This window comes from Nesoenas mayeri (genome assembly GCF_963082525.1).
Source record: "Nesoenas mayeri genome assembly, chromosome: 2".
NCBI classification, from domain to species: domain Eukaryota; kingdom Metazoa; phylum Chordata; class Aves; order Columbiformes; family Columbidae; genus Nesoenas; species Nesoenas mayeri.
In genome coordinates, this window is record NC_137543.1 from 54,787,236 (window position 1) to 54,813,928 (window position 26,693).

Genomic DNA, 26,693 nt, shown 5'->3' on the forward strand with positions numbered 1-26,693 from the left:
CAAGCTGCTTTGCCAATTTAACCAGGACCAAGCCGTGAAATGTGTCAGCTGTGTGGTTTGCGCAGGTCTGTGTGTGTATCATTTGCATACCTAACAGATACAGCTCAGAGGGTAGGGAGGTAGAGATTTCAGAAGGTGAAGAACTGATTGCACTTCTAATATAATCTTTTGGGGGGGGCGATTATTCTTGGCAGGAGGACAGTGCTGATCTGAAGTGCCAGCTCCAATTTGCCAAAGAGGAGGCAGCACTGATGCGTAAGAAGATGGCCAAACTGGGGAGGGAGAAGGACGAACTGGAGCAGGAGCTCCAGAAGTACAAGTCAATCTATGGAGATGTGGACAGTCCCCTGCCTACTGGGGAAGCAGGGGGCCCACCCAGCACCAGGGAGGCCGAGCTGAAGCTTCGTTTGAAGCTGGTGGAGGAGGAAGCCAACATACTGGGCAGAAAAATAGTGGAACTGGAGGTGGAGAACAGGGGGATTAAGGCTGAGATGGAGGATATGAGGTGCCAGTATGAAAAAGAGTGTCTCAGCAGGGACCACATTTCAAGCATTCCTACCTCGCCCTATGGTGACTCCGTGGAGTCAGCCACAGAGCTGCGCCGGCATCTGCAGTTCGTGGAAGAGGAAGCAGAGCTGCTGAGGCGGTCAATCTCTGAAATCGAAGATCACAATAAGCAGCTAACAAACGAGCTGAACAAGTTCAAGTTCGAGCCAGGCCAGGAGTCGGGCTGGTTGGATGATGCCGCATCCAAGTGCAGCGGCACCTTGCAAGAGGAGCTGAAGTCGGCCAGGTTGCAAATCAATGAGCTGAGCGGGAAAGTGATGAAGCTCCAGTATGAGAACAGGGTCCTGATGTCCAATGTCCAGCGTTACGATCTTGCTTCTCACCTGGGCCTGCGCACTTCCAGCCCCAGGGACAGCGATGCCGACAGCGATGCTGGAAAGAAGGAGAGTGACAGTGAAGAAGGTCGCCCACCCCAGCCAAAGAGAGAGGGGCCCATCGGGGGTGAGAGTGACTCAGAAGAGGTTTATGAGAAGACATCAGGTTTTGGGAGCGGGAAGCCATCAGAAGTCAGCGACCTGTGCTCTGCCGAGCTCATAAGGGTGAAAGAGGACACTGAGTCTTTAATTAACATCAAGCGCGAGGCTGAGCGACTCGAAAGGACTGTGGACCGCCTTATCACTGATACGGACAGCTTGATTTATGATGCAAAGGTGCACATAACCAGCAACTCATCCACCGAGCAAGATTTCAAAAGTGGTGAGGAAATGGGAGAAGATAAGCATGAACCGGAGCTTCTGGACACCATCAACTCCAGGATGAAGGCTTTCCGGAAGGAGCTGCAGACCTTCCTGGAGAAGGTTGATCACATTGGGGAGGGCCTTAAGGAGCAGATGGAGGACCTCTCCCCTCTTCCCCATCTCACAGAGTCTTCCAGTTTTCTATCCACGATGACATCCATGTCTCGAGACTCTCCCATTGGTAACCTTGGGAAGGAGTTAATCACCGACTTCCAGGTAGGTTGGCCCCTTGTTTGCCTTCTATCTATTTATTGTTTCTCTTTCTTGCTAGCATCGCTACCCTAGAGCTAATTTTCCTCACAGCTGCTTTGTTATGATTTCAGACCCGCAATGTATTAAAGTGTGTAATGTTAAACACTTTATAGGTTTTTTCTTTTGTTTGTTTGCACAAGTCCTTTGATTCAGAGGCGGTTCCTCATGGCAAAAAGGCTAATCCACTGGTGCTATAGAGATCTGTCTTCTTTTTGTCTGTAACAGCAGTGTTTCCATGTGAAAGAGGAGATTAATTAAAAAAATATAAAATTCTGATGAATGTAAATTAGCCTTGCTAAGAAATGTGAGGAGGTCTTTATTATGCTCTCTCATAAAAGGGTCAGGCGTGTTCTCAAAAACCTTGCCAAAAGAACCCAACCAAATGCAGTTTTCTAAGTGATATGTTTTGAAAAGCCTGCTTACAGCTCACTCCCCTAACCGAGCAGCGAGTGAGAAGCTCTGTAGCCAGCGAAGGACTGCCTTGCCTAAAGCCTTGCCCATGGGCGCATGTCTAAACTGCCACCACTGCCACACTGGATATGGCTTTTCTGCACAGCACAAGTAAGGAAGGAAGAGCCTTGTGTCCCGTATCCTTCATGACTTATATGCTTGCTGTTGGTTTGACTCATGCATCCTCATTGCATGCGCCTCATAACCAGTGTTTGCATTCTTTTTTCCTCTCTTTCTCTTTTTTGCTTTTCAGATGTTTCAGCCCATCATTTTGCTCATCCTCATTTTGGTTATGTTCTCTTCACTTTCTTATGCCACTGTATTTAAGTTGGTTTTTCTGTTCACGCTTTTCTTTGTCTTGTAGTTTTTCAGTCGTCTACTTTACCCATTTTTGTTTTCTTTATTCCCTTCTGTCCTTTTGTTTTCTTTGTTATAAACCGCCCATGCACCTAACAGTCCAAACTGAGGGATCAGATGACGTGGCAGCTCAAACAAGATCGTGGAGAGGAGCGAGAGATTCACCACCAGCGAGCCACCACCGACCCACACCGCAGAGCTGATGGAGACATTAAACTCTACAGGCCAGGAGACAAGGGCTGTTTCAGTCTAGAGGTCAGCAAAGCAGCCCGTCTTACTCACTGCCTCCTGCTACCTTAGCCAGGAGATGAGTAACAGGAGCCAGGGTTTGGGGGAGTAAATTGGACCAAACACAGCACCCCTGTTGTAAAATTTGTGGTTGACCTTTTTTCCCCCTTCCATTTTCAGAGAAGCAAATTGGTCCTGACTTTGGACTTGTCACTCTGTTGCCAGTAGCTTTACTACGTGGGAAAATATGGCTCAGGGACCCCTTACAATTGAGTATAGTAACAAAGTATCTCTGGAAGAGGTAATTCCAGATGTGAGATCATGCTTCTCTGACTCCAGATTTCACCTTGTTGGATATTTTAAGTCTGGAAAGTCTACAGACAGAAACCAGTTTGCGTTTTGCCTGGCAGTAGTCTGCACAGGAGGGGGTTTGATGCTGGTGTGCATGGTGATTCTCAACAGGGAACACAGCACCCTGCAGCTTCTAAAGAAAAACATATTTAAAGCAGAATTCTCCATTGTTTGGGTTGTTGTGTAATTTTCCATTCATCAAAAACATCAATCCATTTTTATTTAAATCCTCATCCATGCAGAGGCCATATCCGCCTCAGTAAACATCTCCTTAGCTGCTTTCTCATGAACATGGGTTGTCCAGACGCTACAACTGGTCCTGAAGAAAACAATTTCTAATCCGTCTCCATAAAGGCGATCTTGGAGCATTTGAAAACTTTTCTGCTGGCCACTGGGAAGCCAAATCCACCTTGAAACTGTGGTGGCTAGAGGAGCTTCTAGTGAGAGATGAGTTTTAAGGTTTTTAGTTCTGAAGATACATGCAGAGGCCTTAGTATATCTGAAAAACCTAGTTGAGTCTGGGAAAAGTAGAATGCTGGCTGAGACAGATGGGTTTGTGAGTAAGCAATAACAAGGACTAGAATGCAGGAGTAGGAAGAGAAAGCTTCAGGGTGGCTGGTAGCCAAGTGGCTCAATGCTGTGTTGAGTGTCAGAGTGGCCCTTCATTTTAACACAGGTAATTCTTTGCTGCTTTTGTTTTGGTTGTTTTAAACTATCCTGTCAGTGCTGAGTTTTGGTAGTATCAGAAAAACGAATTGGTTGAGCAGCTTCTATTTCAGCTTCTCACTTGGACCAGTGATAATAAACCTCAGGAGGGATATCTGATAAACCCAGGACACCATAAGTCTCTCACTGCAAGGTGAAGTCTTTCTTACCCACCTGTGAACAATAAGGTAGAGAAACCTTGCTGTTGAACGTGGATCCTTTTGGTTAATAGTTATGGTAGACTTAGGTCAGAAAATGACCACAGTAAATGTTTACAATATTTCTGCCTAAGTTCTGTCATCTTATTAATTCCCTTACCTTAGATGAGCCTTCTTGTTATATTAATTCTTGTATATGTGAGCCCTCTTAGAATTAGGAATTTAGGTAATTTTAGCACGTATTTTTTAATTTTCCCAGGATGGGACAAAAGTAAACTGTACAGCAAACTGTGTTTAAACAAAGGATGGAAGCTTTCATGCCATAGCCTGACAAGGAACAAGCCAATAATTATAATCAATGGTAGGGAATATCCAGCTGAGTTCCAGATGTGATCAAAAGATGAGCAAGTTCAAATAGCCCAACCTCAGAAAATGTTGAAGACTGAGGTGTTTGTTTCAGGGAAGTTTACTTAAGCAACAAATAACATTGCACTGCTTTATGCTGAAATATTTCAGTGGGTGGACAGCCAGTTCAAATCTTGTAATCTGTAATAGTCAAACCCAAGTGAAGCAGAAGACTCCTACAAATAATTTTGTATGGTGTCATTTTTAGTATTTTCTTTTTTAATTTTCCACATTAGTTAAAACTACTGTGTTTTTTTGTGCCAGATGAATGAGCAGGAAAAAATATTATTCAAATATGAAAGGTTTATTTTTTTAATTACCACAGAAATTTCAGGTGGAGGCTCAAACCTTTTAATGCACACAGCAGAGACGACTACACATAAGCCATTGTCTGCTTTAACTTATAAAGTGAAAATACACACACTGGCCAGTGGATAACATTGATTGATGATCTTCTTGCTGTGTATGAGAAGCATGAAAATAACACATTTTGTTTCAGTGAGGCAAATATTTTATTTTTAAGCGAGCAAACCCATTTTTCTAAATTCATTTTTCCCAAGCTGAATTGTAAATGTAAATTTTCCCAAGCGATGCTGAGTAGCTTCCATTTAGCCATTTCTCCTATTTTTAAAAATGAGCATCGTGGGAGCCTAATTATTTGATTAAACAAAATAAATGCAGACTGACTTGTGCTTTAACTACCCTGTAGCCTAGCTGTAAACATCTGCCTTTGTTTGGGCTTTGCACTACAGTTGTTAGTGCAACAGTATTATTAGAATGTATTTGCATGTTAAAGAGATGGGTTAGAGTCACAGTCCAAGGGAAATTATATCTTGAAATTGCCTTAAGAGCAGGGCTTTGTTTTCTTGCTGAAACAAGCCATTCAGCTGCTGTTGCAGGAGGTTGGAGCCCGTTGGGGTGGATGTTTGATCCATTATTCATGATTTTAGCAGAACCGGGTTAGGGTGGGAGAGGGAAATCATTCTTTACCATCCAAAGAAAAAGCAAGTGAACAAGTGAGAATTGCCCTGACTAAAAGGCACAGAGGAGCTGAAAAAGCTAACACAATGCTTCATGAAGCAAAGGCCCAGCACAAATCAAAGGATTACTATGGCAACAAATGAGAACCAGTGGGAAAAATGGTAAATAATTTTTCGTTTGGTGAATTTTACCCTTTTTACCAATGGAATATCCTTATATCCTTTGTCGAAAGGCAACTTCCTTAAGCAGTCTCCTCCTGTTTATTCAGGAAAAAAAAAAAAAAAAAAAAAAAAGAAAAATACATTCTGGAGAAGAAAAATATCACTCTTTCAAATGACTACATGTAGTTTGTTGCCTGATGCTCTAAAATAGAGCTGGATCTCCTAGCTCTGATTGTTCCTTCAGAGGGTATCAGTTCTGCCCTTACTTGAGTAAGTACATATCACCGAAGGCAAAAGCACTCATCTTTGCATTTCAGATTTGGATTGTTTTCATACATGGCTTTTAAAGACTTACATATTTTTTCTGTGTAGAAAAATGTAACAAAATCTCTGACACTCCCAGGTTATGGAAAAGGAACCACTGAAGTTAATTCACTTAAAAGGAACGAGTTGTCACCAGAGAATCCAAATAAAAGTGCGTAGAGTAGACAAGGAGAGCATGTCTTAAAAGGCAAGTCTTCCACAAGGTCTAGTAATAAGTAGGAAGAGCTCACACTGAAGGATAATTTCTTTTAGACCATTCTTAATCTGTTTGTCCATTTCCCTTACTTATCGTGCCCATAAGAAATATAAAACATCTCTATTACTCTAAGTTAATGACTGGGCTAAGTGAGAGCCAACCTGATACAGTGATATGCAAGTTAGGTAAGTCACTTCACCGCTTGCTTTGAATCAAAACTTTTGTATGGATCCATTTTGGACATGTGAGGAGAATTTCCGTCTATATTTTGAATGTTCTCTTTTTAGCTGTTTTTGGAGTATCTGTGCTCCTGTGCAATTTTCATAATTCCACGTGAGAGCTGTTCAGCTGGATGGCTTTCACAGTAACTCCCAGCCATGTGCTGAAAATTTACACGTCCTTTTCTCTTGGCCTGATTTAAGATTTTGTTTTCCCAGAAGGGAAGCAGTGAATATTTAATACATTGTGACTTTTCTTTCTTCTGAAAAAAAAAAAAAGAGGACCACAAAGAAAGTTGTATCTCTTAGTGTCTACTATTCCTCCAATGCAAAGTTGCGGGAAGAAGAAAGATAAACTACTCCCCTCAGTATTCCTTCCCACCAAGATTAGGGGCAGCAAGAATAATTTACTTTGATGAATTATATTCTTTCTTACTATACAAGACTCCGTAAAGGTTGACAATACAATGGCTTAAAAGACCCTTTGTGATGTAAATCTGGATATGCCAGTCCTAACCGAACTCAGTGAGACTTTATATACTACCCATACAATGAGATGGATTTAAAATATTTGGAGTAAAGTGTTCTGTGTTTTCTCAAAATCAGAGACTTTCCACATAAGCACAGACAAATAACCACACAACTGCCTATTGTACACCAGCAAATGGAATATACATAATTTATATTTAAGGGATGAGAAGAAGAATGCATCTTCAGAAGCAGTCTCTGAGAACTCAGTTAGATGTGTATTGCATGTAAAAAGTAATACAAAAGGCACTGGAAGTTCCTATCTAGTCTGGTTGAATGTGTGCATGCAATGGTCAGCTGTCATGTCTAAAAAAGTAGCAGCTTTTAGACTGCGTGGTCAAATATAAGGTCCAAATATCAAAGCATTATAACATTAGTTGAGCAGCACAAAAGTGTCATCTTTTGGCTTCCTGGGATTGCACACAAATGCTAGAGAGCATCTTTCTACCCTGCCTCCTCAGGCCTTATTTTGCTCCACCCCTTTGGAAAGAAAAAAAAAAAAAGCTAAAAAGAAAGATTCCGTGAAACCTGATGTTCACAGTTGCTGCAGGCAAATTGAGATTGCATGGATTGCGTGGAGAAAACAGACAAGAAAAACCCAGCCATAGCTCATGGTGCACGGCAATCATGTTAAATCAAGTCATGGCAGAAATGTGGGATTGTGCCAACTGGAAAGTAACCTGAAAAGCCTTCAGTATGCTGAGCAGGGCAGAAGGGGGTCAGTGTGATGAGGGGGTGGTGGTGAAGCCCCCGAAGCATGGGTGACTTTTCTCTGAACATCCCCTTGAGGTAAAGACATAAGCATGGATTAACTTGTTCTGGAATGATAACAGAAGGATTTGGCACTGTCTGTCCAAGAGGATGGGGGTGGCAGGAGGTCTGGAAGTAAAATAATTGGGATTCATGGGAAACTGTCAGTGTCTGTTGAGCTGCAGATGAAGTGCAGCTGTTTCTGTGGTGCTGTGATGGAGTGGCACTAGCTTGTAGTTCCCTTTATATTGTGTTTGTATGTCTTGTTGTAGTGAGTTCATGTTGTGTAGTGAGTTTCTGTGGTGTCGGTATGTTGTATGGTGGCCATCATATTCGGGGTGTTTTCCGTTCTTCCTCATGTAGCACATTCATTAATGAGAACAGAGGAAACTAAGAATGGAAGTTAACAGGTTATCAATTTTGTGTTCATTTTGTAGCAGTGTTGTTTTCAAAAACAAAACAAAACCACAGTTGTGCCACAGACTACACCCTGCTGATTATATGATAGGGGCCTGATATCCACATATAAATATGTAGATGTCTATCAGTGCAGTATGAATTACCTCATCTGCGTATACAAATATCACATGATGTAATTGTACATATTCTTCATTCACGATCCAGATGTTTGGCAGCAATCTATTAGGCACTTAAGCAGCCTTACCTCCTTTGATTTGAGCAGTACTAATTCCAATGCTTCTCGTAGAAATTATATTATATGAAATAATAGATTACAAAGAGTCCTCAGGTTGCAGCAGAAGGAAAAAGGTGTGCAGCTCTGCATTCATGCATTAACTGCTTTTCAACACGTTTACTGCTTATAAAAATCTGTCGTCCTTAAAGAGGCAAAGCAATTGTGAAAAGATATGTGCTGTCTTATGTGCATGTAATAGTCTATCTGCCTATATGGTGTATTTAATCTCCTTTTAGTAATTCCAATATATATCACATAATCCCAGCATCCAAGTTTCCTGAAACTTGGCTTTGCATGGGCTGCATGTTTGTAGAAACAGTGCATGAGTTAATAATTTTCATGCTCCAATTTTGCAGACATAAAGTGTTGTCAGTATATATGTAACTATGTGATTCCAATTAATAGTAGTCTGAAGTAGAACAAATGATCTTTTGGCAAATCATTGTTCATTGGAAAACACAAGTGTGAAGGGAATAGTGAAAAATTCGAACCTTACTTTCCTGGTGACTTTTGATGTTTCAGTTCAGCTTCCAGTTTTAGGAATCCAGAGGCCAACAATATTTCTAATTATCTAAATGTATAATCTGTAAGGAGAGGCATATTAAGATCGGTGATTATTGTGAACAGAAGAGCATTGCCATGTTATATCTGTTTTCACCAGATCGGCTTTGCATTATTTTTGCTGATTTTTAATTCAAAAAAAGAAGGAGCACACTTTTTTTTTTTTAAAATTACACCTGAATTAAATAGGTACATTGCTTCTTATCTGCTGTATTGCTAAAGAGGCCTGATCAGAATAAAAGAATATAGCAGGGGTGTCAAACTCGTTTTTGCCAGGGGCCACATCAGCCTCACAGTTGCCTTCAAAGGGCCAGAAGTCATTTTAGGACTGTATAAAGGTAACTACACCCCTGGAATACAGAAATTGCTGATGCAAGTAATTTTTCTGTTGTTGGATGAGAAAATTAAACTGATGATTTACAAATGATTGTGCAAAAGTGGCAAATCCCATTGCAAGCAGTTCTTTCCAAATTATTTGTGAGACTGAATTTTGGCCTCGTGCAATAAAAAATGTCTACAGACACGTTAAGGCACAAGATGATAAGGCAGCTAATGTGCTCTTGGTTACCTGATGGTACCTTTCAGAGGGCTAGAAGTGTCTCTTCCTCAGGTACAAAACAGGCGTGCACAAGTCAATACGTGAATCAAGTAAAGGAGGAACCGCTAGGGCCCAGAAGGTATCTGTAGGATGATTTTTGTTGTTCGGTGGAGTATGGTCCTGGTTAATGGGATACTTCCATCTGCCTTATCTCCTTTTTCCCTGGAGGAAGAGATGAGCATCTGCTCCAGCAACAAACATGTTTTCAGTAACCAAAAGTGTCCCAGTAAGGGCTGCCACAGCCCCAACAGCAGCAGCAGCTGGTTTTGCTCTCAGGAAGCGGGAGGGATGCCTGGGGAGAGGAGATGGGTGTCAGGGCTGATGCTGGAGGGGAAACAGCAACGCAGCCCCTGAGAGTGGTCCCATGACCTGCATTATGTCCTTGCAGCTGCTGAGGTTGGAGTGCACTGGACATCAGCCAGCAGAGAATTTGGGATTACGCTTTGAAGCCTGAGCAGTCCTTTCTTAAATGCATCTTTACTGTAGGAGTTTGGTGCCGTAGTGTTTTCTGCGGACACACGTGAAGAGGACGGCGTCTGGCCAAGCATCATCTTTGTACTTACAAATCAGTTTCAGCTCCAATGTGAGGGACACAAAATGAAGGGCATGGGAAATTCTGATGAGGAATGTAAGTGCCACACGATGAATTCACATAGAATGAATTATGAGGTCTGTGACTCTGCCTTCTTGAGTCTTTATTTTCAAATTAAGTAACTTTCAGAAGTAAAGTGGAGGGGATGCCAAACTTAATGAGAACATAAAATTGAAAGTATTAAGATTTAAATGGTGTTGGACCTGAAAGGGAAGATACTTAAACATTTTGGTCAGAACTCAGGCTCACACAGCTTATCACTATGACATTTGTGAAGTCATTATTTTGAGCAGAAATCAATGAATGATGTTGACTTGTGCAGAGAGCTGTCTTGCGTCTGAAGAAAGGGACATTATATGCTTAGTTGGTTTAATAAATGCTATCCCATTAACTGCCTAATCAGAAGTGTTGCAAATGAATATATAATTAGGTTCAATATATGCTCATTAGATGCATCTTCTACAGAGATATTAAAATTTTATAGCTTTAATTATCATAAAGAAATATGTCACCAAATACGTAATCCTGTAAACAGGAGCTCATCTGGCAAACGTCTTTGATGGTGAGCTGTCTCAGCTACTCAAGTGCAAACTCAGAGCAGAGGTCTGAAGGGAATATCCAGCACATAACTTAAGGATCCCAGCTTTAGTTTTCAGCAGAAGCCACACAGGAAATTCCCACACATATTTAGGGCATTGCTGTTTATTTGCACACTGTGCTTTGGTTTTAACTATTGATAACCGTGAGTTGTGCAGATGTCTGTCCTGCAGTTCTTTTCTTTTTTTCCTTTTTTTTTTCACACCACGGAGACACGTTTTCTGCTAAATCTATCCCTTTGTCCTGCTGATCAGCTCAGGGATTCCCATGTTTTACCTGTACAGAATGTATCGATACAGGAGCTTCAGGCTCAGATTGAGCAGGAGACGAGACTTCACCGAGAGGAGCAAGAAAAGTTTACAGAAAGGATCATCCAGGTAAATACAACACCTGCCTGCTGGGAGAGACGTGTGACCATAACGTGTGGTGTGGACCCTGTTCGTCAGGACCATGGGAACTTGTGTCCTGATGGCTGCGCCTGTTTGAGCTCATCTGAATAAATGTAGAATCTGGAAACTGGGAAAATATAAACTCAAGCCTAATTAGCCACTTTGAATCTGGCTTCTCTGCTTGGTAGAGACAAGATTTGCCCTCCCCTGTGTGGGGGAAGTCGAGGTAGAGATGTGAAATACTGCATGGGGAATTATATCAGCCCCTTCAGCTCTCTGTGGGCTCAGAAAGGATGTGCTTCATATCTGGGAGTGCATTTTGGCTCTGTGCCTTACTCTGACACTTTATAGCCCAAAGAAAAGCCAGTACTTATCAGAAGTTGGACAAGCTGTTACACACTCATAACTGAGAAACAAATCAGGACTTTTTTCTGTTTCTCAGTACCCCATGCTTCCAACCCTCTAATTCATAACTGGTGAATAAATCATATTTCATTACATGGGCTCCCCTACTCTTTTGAATGCTGGAACATATTAGTCAATCATTTTGTGATCTCCTGCTCCTAGAGTGAAAAGTATCTGTTGCTAATTTTTGCAGGCTGTTTGGCTCTTAACTGAAGATTTGTTTTTAAATGTACTTCATAGACTAAATTCAGCATAATTGTTGGTTGGTGTAAAGCATTTATCCTTGTGCCAGGTAATGTCATTATGCCCAAGTGGTATCTGTTTTTTCATAAGTAGCTTTAATTTCCAGTTGATCTCCATGGGAGCTTTCTCATGGAGGCTTTTGAAGGCAACCAGTAAATTGATTTCCTTCCTGGTTGCTTTGGCCATGAAAGCTTTTTGGAAGCTATATCTGCCTCTTAAAGTTCTTTTCTTTTGCAATAGCTATCTACTGAAAGCATAATACTCTGTGAAGTACACCAGGGTCTTCTGCAAGAATTTGTGACCACGGGGACTCAGATCATAACAGCTTGTAAAAACAATGAAAAATGCAGCAAAATCAAAGCTAGCTATTCATGTTGGCAGCCAGGAGAAACAGAAGAATAAAAGCATCTTCTGGATTCTTCATTTTTTCCAGATTATGCCCATCCTGTTGATATTGTTCCTTTTTTATCCTCTTCCGTGATTTCTGGTGGAAATGACTCAGATCTTTGCTGTTTTTAACCATAACTTCATTTGGTGGAAGAACCAGCATCACCACAAAATTTGCTTCTTCCTGTAAAAATCAGATTTTAAAGAACTCCTTTTTTTCCTGTTTCATTTTGGGCAACGTTTAATGGTATCAAATTGATGTGTGCTAGCAGTGTACAATCTCCGTAAGGGTTATTAGGAGTTGTGTGTATGCTTTTTGGGCCATTATATCTAATTTTGCTCCAAACTACTTTTAAGCTGCATTTTAACCCATTTAAGCTAACAACTACTGTAAATAATTTTAATTTAATCGGGAATTTTTAAGGCATAGGAGCATAAGTGCTGAGAATTTGCATTATGCCAGAGCACATAATTTAAAGGGCAGGAAAGTCCTAGTAAACCATCTAGTATGCACCGGTAGCCTGTATCAGAAGCATCTGAATGTTGCCATGTAAATCAAGCCTGTATTTCTCAGCAGTATTAATTGCCAGGGGCTCCACGCTCCTGAAGAAGAATCTCTGAAGTATTCGTCATTCCTGTTTGAATGTTTGTTGCAGGGTATGTTCTTACAATTTAAATCATCGTGGTCATTAGTGTACTGTGGCTTTCATAGACTTCATCTATGGAGCTGGTCAGCAAAGGGAGAGGCTGTTGTTCCATAGAATGGAAAATGGTAGCAACAGGTATCCGTTAGCAGTGGCTCTGTACTTGTTTTCCATCAGCTTTTTCTTGATCAATGTGAACCACAACTTGGTTGAACTGAAAACATGATCTCATCCATGTAGAATATGAGATGTTGTACAAATAACTTCTACATGTGCTGTTGCGTGCAGGTCATGTCATGGTTGGTTTTGACATATTGAGGGAGAAGTCAAATTTAAAGAATAGTGTTTCAGGTGGCCTTGTGTTGAAACAGATGTAATTATACGTGTGCTCCAAAGAACCATCATTTCTTGGTGCTTCTAGTACTGAAACTGAGAGAAGTGGTGAATACCGAGTTGCAGCCCATTGCCGTCTCTTTGGTTCCTGCATGTGTCCCTGATCTGGTCATATCAGAATGAGAAACAGTTTACTGTGAGTCATTCAGGTGCCTCCCAAGTATGCACTGTGAGAAGTAAGGGACCGGTAGTTGTATCTGAAATACTGAATGTGGTTCCTTGGGAAGCGTTGCCCCTTCAGAAGAAGAGAGAGATGTAGCCACAGAGGAAAGGATGCGTCAGTGACTGGGGAGGCAAGAGGCAAGGATAACATTCCAGGTTGTCTGAAGGGCAGCTGTGGTCCCACCTTGTAGGAATGACTGCAAATGCATTCAGCAGGTGTGATATGTGCAGCAGTGTGGGGTAGTGGCTGTGCTGGGATCACACTGCAGGTATGCAGTCAAGAGAGAGGAAAACATGAGTGGTATAAAAAGCAGCAGCAAAGGTCTCATGTGTCTTTAAAGTAAACAAACTCTCCACTTCCACAGCAGGTTACTTAGATATGGTTATCTAAGCTTATCAGCTGTTGTCCTCTAATTTCCTCAACAGTCGTAACTGCTGAGGGACTTAGTGAGCCAAACTCAATAGCTATTCACTACTGATGAAAACTAGAGATTTCAGTTTGTCTCACCCATCAAAGTACAAGTCCTGGAGACTGCCCCAGGTCACCACCTCATTGACATGGTGTCTGTCATTCCATTAAAGCTGGAGGAGGAGCATATGCAGACCCTGCGGAGGAAAGACTTGGAAGTACAGAGCTTGACTTTGCAGAACAAACTGGAAGAGAAGACCTGGAGCCAGGAGAAAAGTCTGCTGCAGCAAGAGCTCCGGCATTTCAAGCAGGACACCTTTCTCCTCTACGTCAAACTGAAGTGGCTGTTGAAACATTGGAGGCAAGGCAAGCGAATGGAGGAGGAAGGGGAGGACATCTTAGAGGTAACTGTCCCACCTTATTAATCCAATGGAATTGCAAGTAGTGGGGGTTCTGGGGTATCCCTTCTTTAAGTGTAAACTGTAAATACAGTGTGGCATCAGCAACTTTATAATTACATGTAGGTTTAAAGGCAAGTCAAGTTAAACATGAAGCCTTTTTTTTTCAAGTTGGCATGTGCTAAAGTATAGTCTGCATGATATGTTACAGATCACCCATCTTTAAATCTAAACCCTTAACTAGTACAAACATCTGGTCCTGAAAAATTCTCTCATAGTAAATGAAAATTTAATTAGGTCTCAGCAATACAACTCCTGTGTAATTTTTGGAAAGAAAAGTACATTAGCGAGCTGATGGAGTCAAATCTATTTAGATGGGTGGAGAGCTGTCGTTTTTCTCATCGTGTGCACAGTGTGTTCCTTACAAAGCCTTCAGCAATACAGATACAGATGGAGGGAAGCTCTGTTTTTGTGTTGGCAGGAGAATTATACAGCTTCTTGTGGGAACTTACAGTGAATCATTCTTGTTTGTTCCTCTTCTCCATGCATGCGTCTGTCACCGTCAGCAGCAGTACACCAGTAGTCATCATGGTGATTTTCCAAGTAGCAACTAAATTAAGATCAGGAATTTCAGAAGTACATAACAACCTGGAATCCCCAAGCTGACACATCTCAACAGGAGCATGGTTGCCAGCCCACATGCACTGTGAAGAAGGGTGCTGCTAAACTGTGTTGAGTTGCACATCCAGCATTGCCATTTGCTTTGGAAACTTAACCTGAAGAAAAAATAAGTAGAAAAAAGTTTTTGCTCATTCTGACATTTTGTGCAAAATTCTTGAGAGAAATACATTTATTTCACAGGTTCATGCAATTCTGAAACTATTTGCTAAGTCAACTAAGTAATTTTTCTCAGTATTTCTGATACTTACGTGCCTAGTGTTTTTCAACATTTGCTGCATTTGGCAGCACAAGTAACCTTTCAGGTCTGATAGGAGTGTGCTTAAGATGAATACTCGAATGTTTTGTATTCTTAGACAAAAGGTGGATGAACATCTTCATCTGCTGTGGTAATATGAGTCAGAAACAAGAGATGAGTAGCTATTTAGGAATAATTTGCTTCTGCTTTACTTCAGCAGTGCTAATTTGCTTCTATGTAAACTAGCTCATATTCTAATATCAAAGTAGCTTTCATTTTTTCACTGTTTGGATTTTTTGACTGGTTAATTAACAATCAATCCACTTCAAGTCATTACTGGAGTTGTGTATTGCTGACACATTAGAGGATAATAAAGTGCTAGATTTGGATACTTCCTGATGTCCATGCCTTCAGCAGACAATACACCAGTGTCTTCTATAGCTTTTCATTAGTGCGTGATGGATTGTGTCAATAATGGTGCATTATAGTTGTACACTCATCTTCTCAGCTCCAGAGATCTCCTATTTTGCAGGCCTGCATAGTGTTGTGTTCACATATGCAACATGTCATACATCACCCAAAGATAATTTCCTGTACCCTACTGAATTGAAGTCAATATATCCCACCACAGAGATGCAGGGGAAGACAGTCCTTTCCCTTAGCCCTTCAACAAATTTCAGAGAATCAGAGAATCATAGAATAGTTTGGCTGTTGGAAGGGACCTTCAAAAGTCATCTAGTCCAGCCCCCTGCAATGAGCAGGAACATCTTCAACTAGATCAGGTTGCTCAGAGCCCCATCCAGCCTGGCCTTGAATGTCTCCAGGGATGGGGCATCTACCACCTCTCTGGGCAACCTGCGCCAGCGTTTCACCACCCTCATTGTAAAAAATTCCTTCATCATATCTAGTCTAAATCTCCCCTCTTTTAGTTTAAAACTATTACCCCTTGTCCTGTCGTAACAGGCCCTGCTAAAAAGTCTGTCCCCGTCTTTCTTATAGGCCACTTTTAAGTACTGAAAGGCCACTATAAGGTCTCCCCTGAGCCTTCTCTTCTCCAGGCTGAGCAACCCCAACCCTCTCAGCCCTCCCTCATAGGAGAGGTGTTCCAGCCCTCTCATCATGTCAAAGGAGTGTTGATGTGTCCCATCATTTGCATTTTAGACTGAGCACCCTGAGGCCCTCCCAGACTTTGGCGTTCAGTCTGAGCAGAAAGAAGATGATGCAGAGCAAGAGGAGGAGGAAGAGGACGGCGTGTTTGCACTGACAGATTTCTCCCCGTGTCCCACCACAGAGAGCACTGATCATGGACCACAGCTGCAGACTGCAGAATTACTGCAGCAGCGGAAACAGGTACTACACCATTTGTGTATCATGCCCTGGGAATGGAAACTCTGGATTTTCCAAGGGAGTTCATTTTCTTCTGCTGCTGTGCTAAATCACCTAGAATCATACTTGTAAAAACACTTCTAGCTACACGGCAATTAGAGTGGATTTCATCCATTATATTTATATTTAATCAGGAGCCATGTGATTACTGTTCTCCTGTTGGCAGATGCTATCAGTGAAAAATCCTATTTCCTCTTGTGGCTGTTTGCCCAGAAACATCTATCAGTATGTGATGGTTTGCAGAATTTACATGCTTCTCTTGCCTGAGCACATCTATTGTATTCCACTGTCAAGTTAGCAAGAAGAGGTGATTTTATTTCCTTTAAGTAATCTAAGAAACTAGCACATGTATTTAAGGTTTCCCTTAGAGACGATGGGAAAACAATGCAAAAGTTCCTTCCTGTCACTGGGCTTGTTTTTAAATGCCTAAAAGCTAATCATGCTGACTTTTCCCCAACATCTCCTGTGCCCTGTCTGTGTGTTTTAGAGCACTGCCATATATCCTAGCTTTTTCCTTTGTGCGTTTACTATACCAGCAGTCCTAACAATAATAATAGCAAACATTAAAAGGGGACAGATGTAGGGCTTCCAGCAGTTCTTCAGAAGCATCTTCTTATATTTGTAAAACAGAAAATAATTCAGATGAAAAAAAATCCTTACATGGACTTATTTGCAATCATAAGTAGAATGGAGCAAGAATTCTGTGTAAAACACAAATTTAGTGGAAAAGACCTTGAAGCATTGTGCTTTGTGCCCCATCTCTATCCAGGCCTTTGTCTTGGGAGTCTGCTCCACAGGAAGGGGTATCAGACAAATACGTACTCTATATTATCACATTACATTGCTGAACTCACTGCAGGATCTGGGTATGGTGTGTGTCTTTGCATTTCAGTTTTTTGCCTTGAATTCCCCAGACTCTCACAATGATATGCAACCTATTTATTTACTATCTATATGGTCTAATAGATAAACAGTATGCAACAGTAAGTCTCTATCCTGTAATAAAGTTGGGCTAGTGCTGGGAGATCGGCAGGCTGCCTTGCAACGTGCCTCTCTAGTTCAGTCTGAACCCTCAGTTAGAATTTCTGTTTGAACAAAAAATTGTAGAGATCTGTGGTCTTTATGCTGCTTCATATTCTGCTTTAAGTTTATGTACTCTTTTGCTTTTTCCTTTTTCACAGTGCTAGCTGACAACTCCATTCTCTAGCTATTCTTTTCTGTGAAGTGTGCTACCAAGGTAGTTTTCATTTGATCAGTTTGGCATTTGGAAAGGTTCTAGTGTTACTGATCCTGTGGGAGGTTAGACATTGCTGATTTTGAGGATATACTGTGCCAGTCACCCGGCCCCATCACTGTCATCGACTCAGCAAACTCCTCTCTCACAGAGGCTGAAGAAGGCTGTGGAATAGATGCTCCTGAGCACATAATTTAACTGCATTCCATCTGTAGGCTGATTTAATCTAAAATGAGTAAAATAAATATAAACCAACGTGCTATCTCCGTACAAAGTCTGTCATGTACTAATTTTCCACATAGAGCTCTTAAAATGACCAAGAACATGCAAATAAATTAGATCCTTTTTGAAATAATCATTGCTTAGGAATTAATCTCAATCAAGGTGGCAGAAATTGGAAGTAGAGCTGCTTATAATTCATTTTTATATACATTGAATGATATTCTAATGCAGCAGTTCCAGGTAATCTTGCTTAAAGAAGTGACCCATAAGAACAGACCACCTCTTGATGTTGAATATTGCATGATATCCAGATGGATTTATGAAGGTAAAATAGGCTTCTTGTCTTCCAACTGGGAAAAAAGTGTTATTTTGACACTGCAAGAGTCAGTGAGCCTGCTAAATATTTCTCATCTTGAGCACTATTACTTGTTTTGCCCGTTCATGCTAATGAATCTTCCAACAAGCACTGCGTTTATTGACAGGCATGTAAAACCAATTTTCAGTGCTACGGGACTTGTATTTGTCAATGGCGAGAAAGGATTATGATTATTCTCTGGCACAGAACTAGGAAGCCTTAGTGTAAGTTAATTCTGCTGCTGTCCTAAATTCAGGGCATCAGAAGTGTCTTCTGGAGGACTGCAACAGAGGACTAGCTGCCTGCACACCTCCTGGCCATCAAGGCTCTGCCAGAGCCAAGCTCTGCTCCCACATCCCTTAGTATCAGTTGTACTGAATTGTCCATCTCACTATGGTGCATGGCTTGGCCCTGCAAACTTCGCACATGCAGGACCTTCATTGTGCTCACGAACCTCACAGGTCCTGGTCCTGTCTTCTACACACAGACCCTGGTCCTTGCTCTACACACATCTACATACATGCAGACTTCCACCCATAAACATCAGCTCCACTTCATTCATATATGATCCCAAAACACATTAACTAACCATAACTAGAGCAAGAAACCACTTTGCCTGTGTTGTCTCCGCTTCAAAAACTCTGAGAGTATCAGCAGACCCAGAGCACGGTCCTTCCTGAAGGGGTGGATCTCACCAGTGCACATCCCCCAGTACACCACTGACTTGTCAGGCTGCACTGAAAAACACCCAGGCTTTTTTGGGGTCTTCTGCAGTTTCCTTAAGCTCTCAGCTAGAAGTAAGCACTGTTTATACAGGGAATTTGGTGTGAGTGTGAGTGGTGAAGATGGAAGCCTCTAAGGTTTGCATCTGCCCAGGAGAGACCTAAGATGCTGGTTCTGCCTGACAAGCTCTGAGATGAAACATATCAGCACTTGTTTCACATTCGGAAGGAAATTTTATAATAGTCTAGGAGTGGCTGAGATAACTAGGTCAGAAAAAATAAAGCGCTTACGGTAACTTGAAGTAACCCGTATTTATTTTTAACTTTTAACGTTAATATTTAATGGCTTGTATTTTCAACCTGCACTCTGCTGCTGACTTTCTCACTCTGCCTGGAAAGCGGAATTGTTTTGAGAAGAAATGATAAACCTTGCAGCCTTAATTTCAAAAAGCAACCTCTAATTTTATATTATTGTGATTTGAGGTACTTGACTAGATGAAAAGTACACATCTCACTTGTCTGGGAATTTTGTGTGGCCATTGTGTGGAGTGATGAAGGAATGGCAGAGGGGAAAACAGAGAAAAAAGGTTAGTTGATGAGAGGCAGAGTAGATGTGGACTGTGAGAAGAGCCAATTCATCTTTCTCTTCATGGCGTTATCTCTTGGCTGGCAGCTGGGGCACGCTGCTGAAAGATTTGGGCAAGGAACTGGCAAGGACTCAAGAGTCAGGTCTGATCACCGGCAGGAGATACACAGGCAAGTCAGGCTGGTGACACAGTGGCGGAGGGCTTGCTGTGAGTCAGAGTTTCTATGTGTGTAGTAAGAGATCATAAAGAATAGCCTGCAGAAAAAGGAAGAGCTCTGGTTCAGTTGAGTGGAAAGGCTGAGGTGCCCGTTGAATGGTGCAAGATCAGGGGAGGAAGAAGAGTTTACACATCTATGGTCCAACGGAAAAAGCATTAAAAACCCAGTACCCTCATGTTGTTGCTGGAGGGGGTCAAGAAAATCCCCAGTTAGATCTCTTTTTGCTCATACAATATTTATTTTCAAAGTTTAGCTAAGAGAAAAGCCCAAAAGAATAGTAATTAAGACCTAAATATAATAAAATTATTTGCACCGAGATCCAGCTTCACTTTTGCCAGGGTCTTTGACTACACAGAGAAAATGCACAGTTCTTGTTTGCTGTTTAGGTTCCTGACCTTGTGTTTTTAATTGACTGTTCTACTAATGTGCTTGTAATACCAGACTGTGGCTAAATTCTTAAGTGAAATTCTCAGACCAGAAAATAACTGTGATTAAAAGCAGAACCAAGCTTCAAAAACTGCTGTGGTGCCGAACTTTTCTAGAGCTGAAGTCCCCATCTCTGGGATTGACTTTGTGTAGTACAGACTCCAAAGTCTTGGAATTTAATTGAGATGCACTACGTTTTTACTTATTGTCAGCTGTTGTTCCCTTTACCTATAAATCCTGAGGTGTGGATGCAACAAGGCTTTAATCTGCTTTAGTAATTCTTTTGTCTTAGGTCAATTGTGAATCAGTCGAATTCCTCCAGGCTCTAAAGTTTGGTAACTAGTAAGGTTCTAACTTCTTGCATGGGAAACTGTCCAGGAAATCACAGCCATAACCCATTTCTTCTGCCTGGACAACGTCCCTGGAAGGAATGGAAGGCTGTAACAATCCCTGTTTTGTATCTATGGGACTTATGCAGAAGATGTTTGGCAGTTCTACCAGCAGAAATCTAAAGAATGTCTAGATGTAATTGTATTTCAGAGCACATTGTCTCAGAAGTACTTCGTCTGTTCTCCAAAAACACTCCAGCTTGGCAACACAGAAAAATAATCTCACAGACCTGTCCAACTTCAGACTGTAAATACAAAGTCAGGCAAAAGAGACTTCTCTGCAGGAGTTAGAAGTATGTAGCCAAAACTGGATTTATATTGGCAAGTTAATTATAATCCCAGCAAGCCCAAGGGACACCTGGGGTACTTGTCTCATACCAGCGACATTGATGTAATGCCTCTAGAAATAAGACATGCCCTCATCCCAGTAGGCTGCAAACCTACAATGAGGCTCTTTTGGCTCCTCTCTGTACTAGTCCATCACTTCTTTCTTTGCACACTTAATTTAACAGGACTCTAAAGCTATCAAATATATGCACAAGAATAAGGGATATAGCTTGCTTTAGTGTTATTTGGTTTTATTCTTCTTCTGTGTCAATTTCCTTCATGGAGCCTTTAGACTACTTGGCCAGAGAAAGGTTTATGCAACGTACCAGAAAACACAGAATGTGTCTTTTGAATGAAAGCACTTCTTAGACATTTGGAGTCAGGGTTTGCAAAGAGGATGAGGACAGATTTTGATGTGCTCAATACCCAGCAGCTCCTGTTGTGACATTAAGGACAAATCTTCAAAAGATTTCTTATTCTGATTACTACACAAGGGGCTTGAGATGTTTGGAGAATTTAGCCTTAATTGGGTATCAGAACGAAAATTCATGGTGGAAACATAAAATCTCATTGCATATTGAAAAGTAGGTGATCTTATATGCATGATGGAGACTACTGCTCTATAGTAGGAGACTGCTAATTGGCATTACATGTTAATGGAATTAATTCTGCTTCTCTGGGTGCATTTGTTATGAAGCCCCGTGTTGTACGCCATCACATTTAATTAGCCCAAACAGAATATTGGTCAGTCAATGAGCACCTGCAGTCATTTCCCTGCATCTAGCATATTTTTGCTGATGAACCAAATGGCTTGGAAAAAGTAGACCATATTTGTTTGTCTTTTAAAGAAAAAAGGCACTGTGATGTGTCTGATCAGTGATTACAAAAGTGAGGTGGGTTCAGTGATGCCAAAAACCTGATGAGCATATGAAATCAGCTTAGTTGCCTGCATAAAATTTTACAGGTATTGTCACTGAGAAAAGCACATGAAAATTATTTAGATTTTTGTGGACATCTGTTTACTTGACTTGTCTACAAAGAAGTCCCCATGTAGATACTTTCATGAAACATCAGATAAGAGGAACTGCAGGAATCCTCCACTTGGAAAAATAAATAAAAGTAAAATTAATTGGACTATCATGCAAGAATCGAGACAGATAATTTGAGTTAGGCCGTCCCAAGGAACCTAACACATTCATAAGAACCAGGTGATTAAATGCTGAATTTGTTGACTAAGCTTTCCCATCTTTCTGCTCATGCTGTGTTTGCTAATCAAGTATAATTTTCTCCAAAGTCTTTTCTATTCAGAATAGCTTGTCAGATACAATCTCTGGCTACTCCCTGGTCTTTGAGAGGCTCATTGGGAGTATTTTATTTAAATTTTGGATAAATAAGTCATGTTACACTTTTCTGTTTTCTTATTCAATGACTGCAAAAAAACAGTGGGATACCTTTTGTTTTACTGATCCAGAATGAATCTTGAAAAAACATTTTTCAATATTTATCATAAAATAGCAGGTTTTGTAAGTCTTCAGGGAATTTGCAGAAAGTAAATGCCAAAACTAATTGAAAAAAATTAGAGATTTGAATAAGTATGCATGCTGTCTCTCAGTACTTGCCAAGATCAGATCTCAGCTCTGGGCTAGATTTTTAACTCAGTTTTTGGCTCCTGGCTGGAACAAGAGCACAGACGTTTTCAGTATGACCACAGTGAGATGTGGATGGGGATTTGCTCTTTGATCCTGTCTGCAAGAGGGAAAGTGGCTGACCTGACCCATAGAGGAGAAATGTGAAATACAGACTAGTGAAACATCTTTTTTTTTCCCCAAAGTAATTTTGTCTGATAATACAAAAGCACTGAAAATTAATCCCTTTTCTTTATATGTAGTTTACAAGTATTTAAGGTTTGGTGCTGAGCTGTGACTTATCTATGAGATGTCCAGCTACCCAACAAACTTTAGGAATGATACTCTAGCTTTGGTTTATGGTATTAAAAAATAAGTTATTACACATCCTCAATCCAGAAAGATGCTTAGTACCTTTTTCAATGTAACTTAAGTATCTTGGGTTTTCATGGGTGGTTCAGGACTAGAGCTAACAAGAAGTAGAATCACAGAAGTGCAGAATCATGTAATCATTTAGGTTGGAAAAGACCCTTAAGATCATTGAGTCTAACCATAAACTTAACACTTCCAAGTTCACCACTAAGCCATGTCCCTAAGCACCACATCTACATGTCTTTTGAATACCTCCTGAGATGATGACTCAGCCTCTTCCCTGGGCGTTGCTATCCTTAGTTTTCTCATGCAAAAGATAGCCAAGGCACTTTCTCTTCCATGCAGTGGGCCTGCAGGCATTTTCCCCCTAAAAATGAAGCATCCTTTAACAGCATTTCTCTTGCTTTGTTGCGGCAGGCAAGCGAAAATCGGAAGCTCCTGAATGCTCTGAAGGGTTTGCTGGATGAGTTCCGCTCGGAACTGCGGGACGAGGAGCGGGAGCGCCAGGGGCTCCAGCAGCAGTACGCCCTGCACAAGGCAGCCTGGGAGGTGGAGATGACTGAACTGAAGTGCCACCTGGAGCAGGTAACATCCCCCACAACTAACACGGGTAAAGAATGGCTGAGTTGCTTAATTAAACATGAAATCTATGACAGCCAGGATTGGGACTACATTTATGCCATTTACCTTGGTGCCAGAAAGCCCGCCCTGAAAGCCTGAGCAAAGCTTTGCCTCTTGAGTTGCCTCCTGGATTCCAGTCGTCCCAGTACGAGTGCTCATGTAGTAGATACTGTGCAATATAGGTGAGGACAAAGGAAACGAACCTCTTCATGCTGTATTTTCTCAGAAGCGTTGGCTAGTAACCTACCAGCTGTGGTAATGAGATTTGCAGGTGTCTGTATTTATTGACATTTATAGGAGATAAAATTCCTTTTTGTTGATGTGCTCACAATTAGCTTGTCATTGTGCCTGGCCACAAAGCAGTTGTGTTAGGTGACAGGAGAGAAAAGAGTGATTTAATAATACTGAAGTGTGAGACCACGATGTTAACGTTAAACCAGCTATTAAAAGCTACTCATTAGTGAGGGATGTTACCCCACTGAAGAGAGAGCTCTAACTACCCACCATGGGATACTGTTAGAAGTGTGTATATAAAATCTGGTGCCAGGTGCTTCAGTGTCACGTATGGCTGTTCACAGAAGATGTACTGTTTCTGAAGCAATATGAAAAGAGATCAGCGAAATCCCCACAAGGGTTTGTTTCCAAAGCTGGTGGCATAAAAGCTCTAATTTTTCGCATTCAGGAGGGGAGGGGTGGGAGAATTAGTATATTCAGGTCCTGAGAAAAAGATTTGTAATTGCAAAGCTTCTCTGCAGAGGACAAATATAATAAAAAATTTCACTGCCAGGAGGCTGGTACATTTAGGAGGATTTACTGAACATTGGAGACTCACTCTGACGCACAGAGCTGAGATGCGAGCGCTGCTTTTCCTGCTGAGGTACTGTAGGCTGCTTTCCCACAATGAAGGAAGAAGCTTTCATTTTGGCTGAGTTTTCTGTCAACAAATTCAAATTATCAGTTCAGCTGCTTCTTAGTCCACACACATTTCCAGAAAATTGATCACTTGAAAAAGGAAACAAAATCCATCCCCATTTTCACTCCTCCCAAAACAAAACCTTGATGACAGATTTACCATAAGCTTGAGATGGCAAAAAAGGACAAAACTTAGAGAAAGTTAGTTTGACAGCAAACTGTCCGTTTAGAGCTTGCATATTTTGCATTTGCATGAGTGATATATTCTCAGGTTTCTGCTTTTGCTCATGTTTGGCAAGCAGGACAGTGCTGCCATTCCTGCTCAGGGAGAAGATAGATTTGCATTCTTCCTTCTAGTGGCCTTATCGGGCTCTTTGCTACTCCTGCTGTTCCACTGGTAATAATATATCACATGTGGTAATTATCGAGTCATGGGTGTTATTTTTTACTTTTTTTCCAGCAAATGAAAAGAATGAAACTGGTCAATGCTTAAGACATAAAACTGTCTTCCTTAGCCAGCACCCCAAACTGAATTTCGATTTCACAGTAAAAACAGGTCCTTAGTGCAGGAGAAGCAAAAAGCACATAAATCCTTAAAATGTAAATTAGGATAGAGCAAACAATATGTGTCCCACTGAGGTCTGGTGTACCTGCTCACAATTACAAGGAGGCAATTAAAAAATAAATATAAAAATAATAATATAATAAGCCTGAAATAGAAATAAACATAAATTTAACTTGAACTAATATTAAGGAATCAAAATATGGGGTGCTTTTGTCATAGGTTCAATTTCAGGATCAAAATGGGGGGAGCTAGTGAACAACATGTAAAATATCAGCATTACCTATAGTCATGTTAACATCTTTTGCTATTCTGTACCAATATGTGGCTTAACAACATCTTCAACTAAATAGCCAAGTCTATCATGTCAGTGTGGGTAGGACAACCCCTCATGATGTCATTTGGTTGTTTTGATTGTTAGTGATGAAGCAGCGGGCTGTCCAGCACTCCCACCACAGGGGGCTATAGAGCTGCCAAACCCTTGACAAGCCCGTAGAGAATCAAGGCCTTTCTAGTCTCCACTCTTGTCTTCACTGCTGCTGTTTTCCACTTTTTTTGTGAAGGAGTAGGTCAATTAACAAGAGCATTTTCAAGAGAGTCAACGCCTAATTAATAGTCACTGGCAATGGTTTTGCATTTTGCTGCTTCAACTGGTGCTATAGCAAAGAAACTGAAAAAAAAAAATGAAAGAAAACTCTTGATAAAAAAGCACTGCATATCAGAAGTGACAATATACTGTTGCCTGCTGCTCTGTAGCTTTAACACTGCATATATCATTAAAAATAAAAGTCTTGATTGTCAGAAATGCATGTACATCTTATTTAGCAGAAGGATCCTTAGACATAGTTTTTAAGATAAGAAATAATGAGATAGCTCCTAAGTGTGGGATTGCAATAACTCTGAGCCAATAAGTAGTCCCAGTAATTCTCAACCTCCAGTTGAGCAAGTGAGAAATCCCAGTATTCTGGGAACTGAGAAATGTTCGGAAGAAGGAGGGAGTTACTATGAGAGGTCAAACCCTGCTTACACATTGAGAACCCTCACTAGGACTCGGACCAATGGTCCAGCTTCAGGATGCTTGGAGGGAATATAAGCTGTGGTGCACACAAAGAGGCATCCGGCCACCCTTAGCAGTTAGCAGGGTTAGGAAAGTTGCATCTAGACTTTTCTGCTAAGGAGCCACCAATAGACCTTGCCCCCATGATTTGAAGCAGAAGGCCTCTTTCTGCCAAGAAGATTGTTCTACCTTCTAGAGGCACTTAGAATTGTCTTCCAAGTCCAAAGACACTCCCCACTCCCTCTGACTGGAGAAGGTTTTAGGTTGCAAATCACTGAACACCAGAAAATTATTCTGAAGGTATATCACTATACCTGCCTTGGTTCTGAACTCATATTTTTTTCTTATAGACTTCCTATATGCTTTTGAAATGGGGCAAGGCCCAGGGCTCTGGTCTGGGTGAGCCTGTGGTCTGACACAGGATAACTTACTGCATTTTGGCAGCTTGGGTACAGCACCGTAACAGCAGCCATGCATTCTTGGGATATCGCTCTTCTGGAACATGTTCTTACTCCCCACTGCCTTTCAGCTTTCCTGCCCATCACAGGCAGCATAGCCTGGGCTCCACTGCTTTTCTTGTTAGCTAGCTGAAAGGCTGATAATTTGCCTTGTGGTGGTGAAGAACTTAGTGGTGTAAGGGGAGAGAGGTTCAACATTTTTATGGTTTTTTTGTTATCCAAAAAAATAAAAGAATGAATTTGATTTACAGGATATTCATACAAACAGTATTTAGTACATCTGAGCATGACATGCACCTGCTGGAGAGGGGCCAGAGGAGGCCACAAAAAATGATCAGAGGGCTGGAACAGCTCTGCTGTGAGGACAGGGTGAGAGAGTTGGGGTTGTTCAGCCTGGAGAAGATCAGGCTGCAGGGAGACCTTATGGTGGCCTTTCAGTACTTAAAGTGGGCCTATAAGAAAGAT

The 26,693-nt window shown here is 41.3% G+C and overlaps 1 protein-coding gene across 1 annotated transcript in view; it reads left to right on the forward strand.

Annotated features, from left to right (window-relative positions):
- Positions 1-26,693, forward strand: part of MTCL1 (microtubule crosslinking factor 1) — a gene marked incomplete at both ends in the record, with an annotated part of 106,616 nt that overhangs the window by 61,876 nt on the left and 18,047 nt on the right. Inside the window, 6 exons of the mRNA XM_080339510.1 lie at positions 195-1,520; positions 2,463-2,618; positions 10,695-10,787; positions 13,616-13,846; positions 15,918-16,106; positions 23,036-23,203. Of these exons, the coding sequence (XP_080195636.1) occupies positions 195-1,520; positions 2,463-2,618; positions 10,695-10,787; positions 13,616-13,846; positions 15,918-16,106; positions 23,036-23,203 (2,163 nt within the window). The remainder of the gene's footprint in view (positions 1-194; positions 1,521-2,462; positions 2,619-10,694; positions 10,788-13,615; positions 13,847-15,917; positions 16,107-23,035; positions 23,204-26,693) is intronic.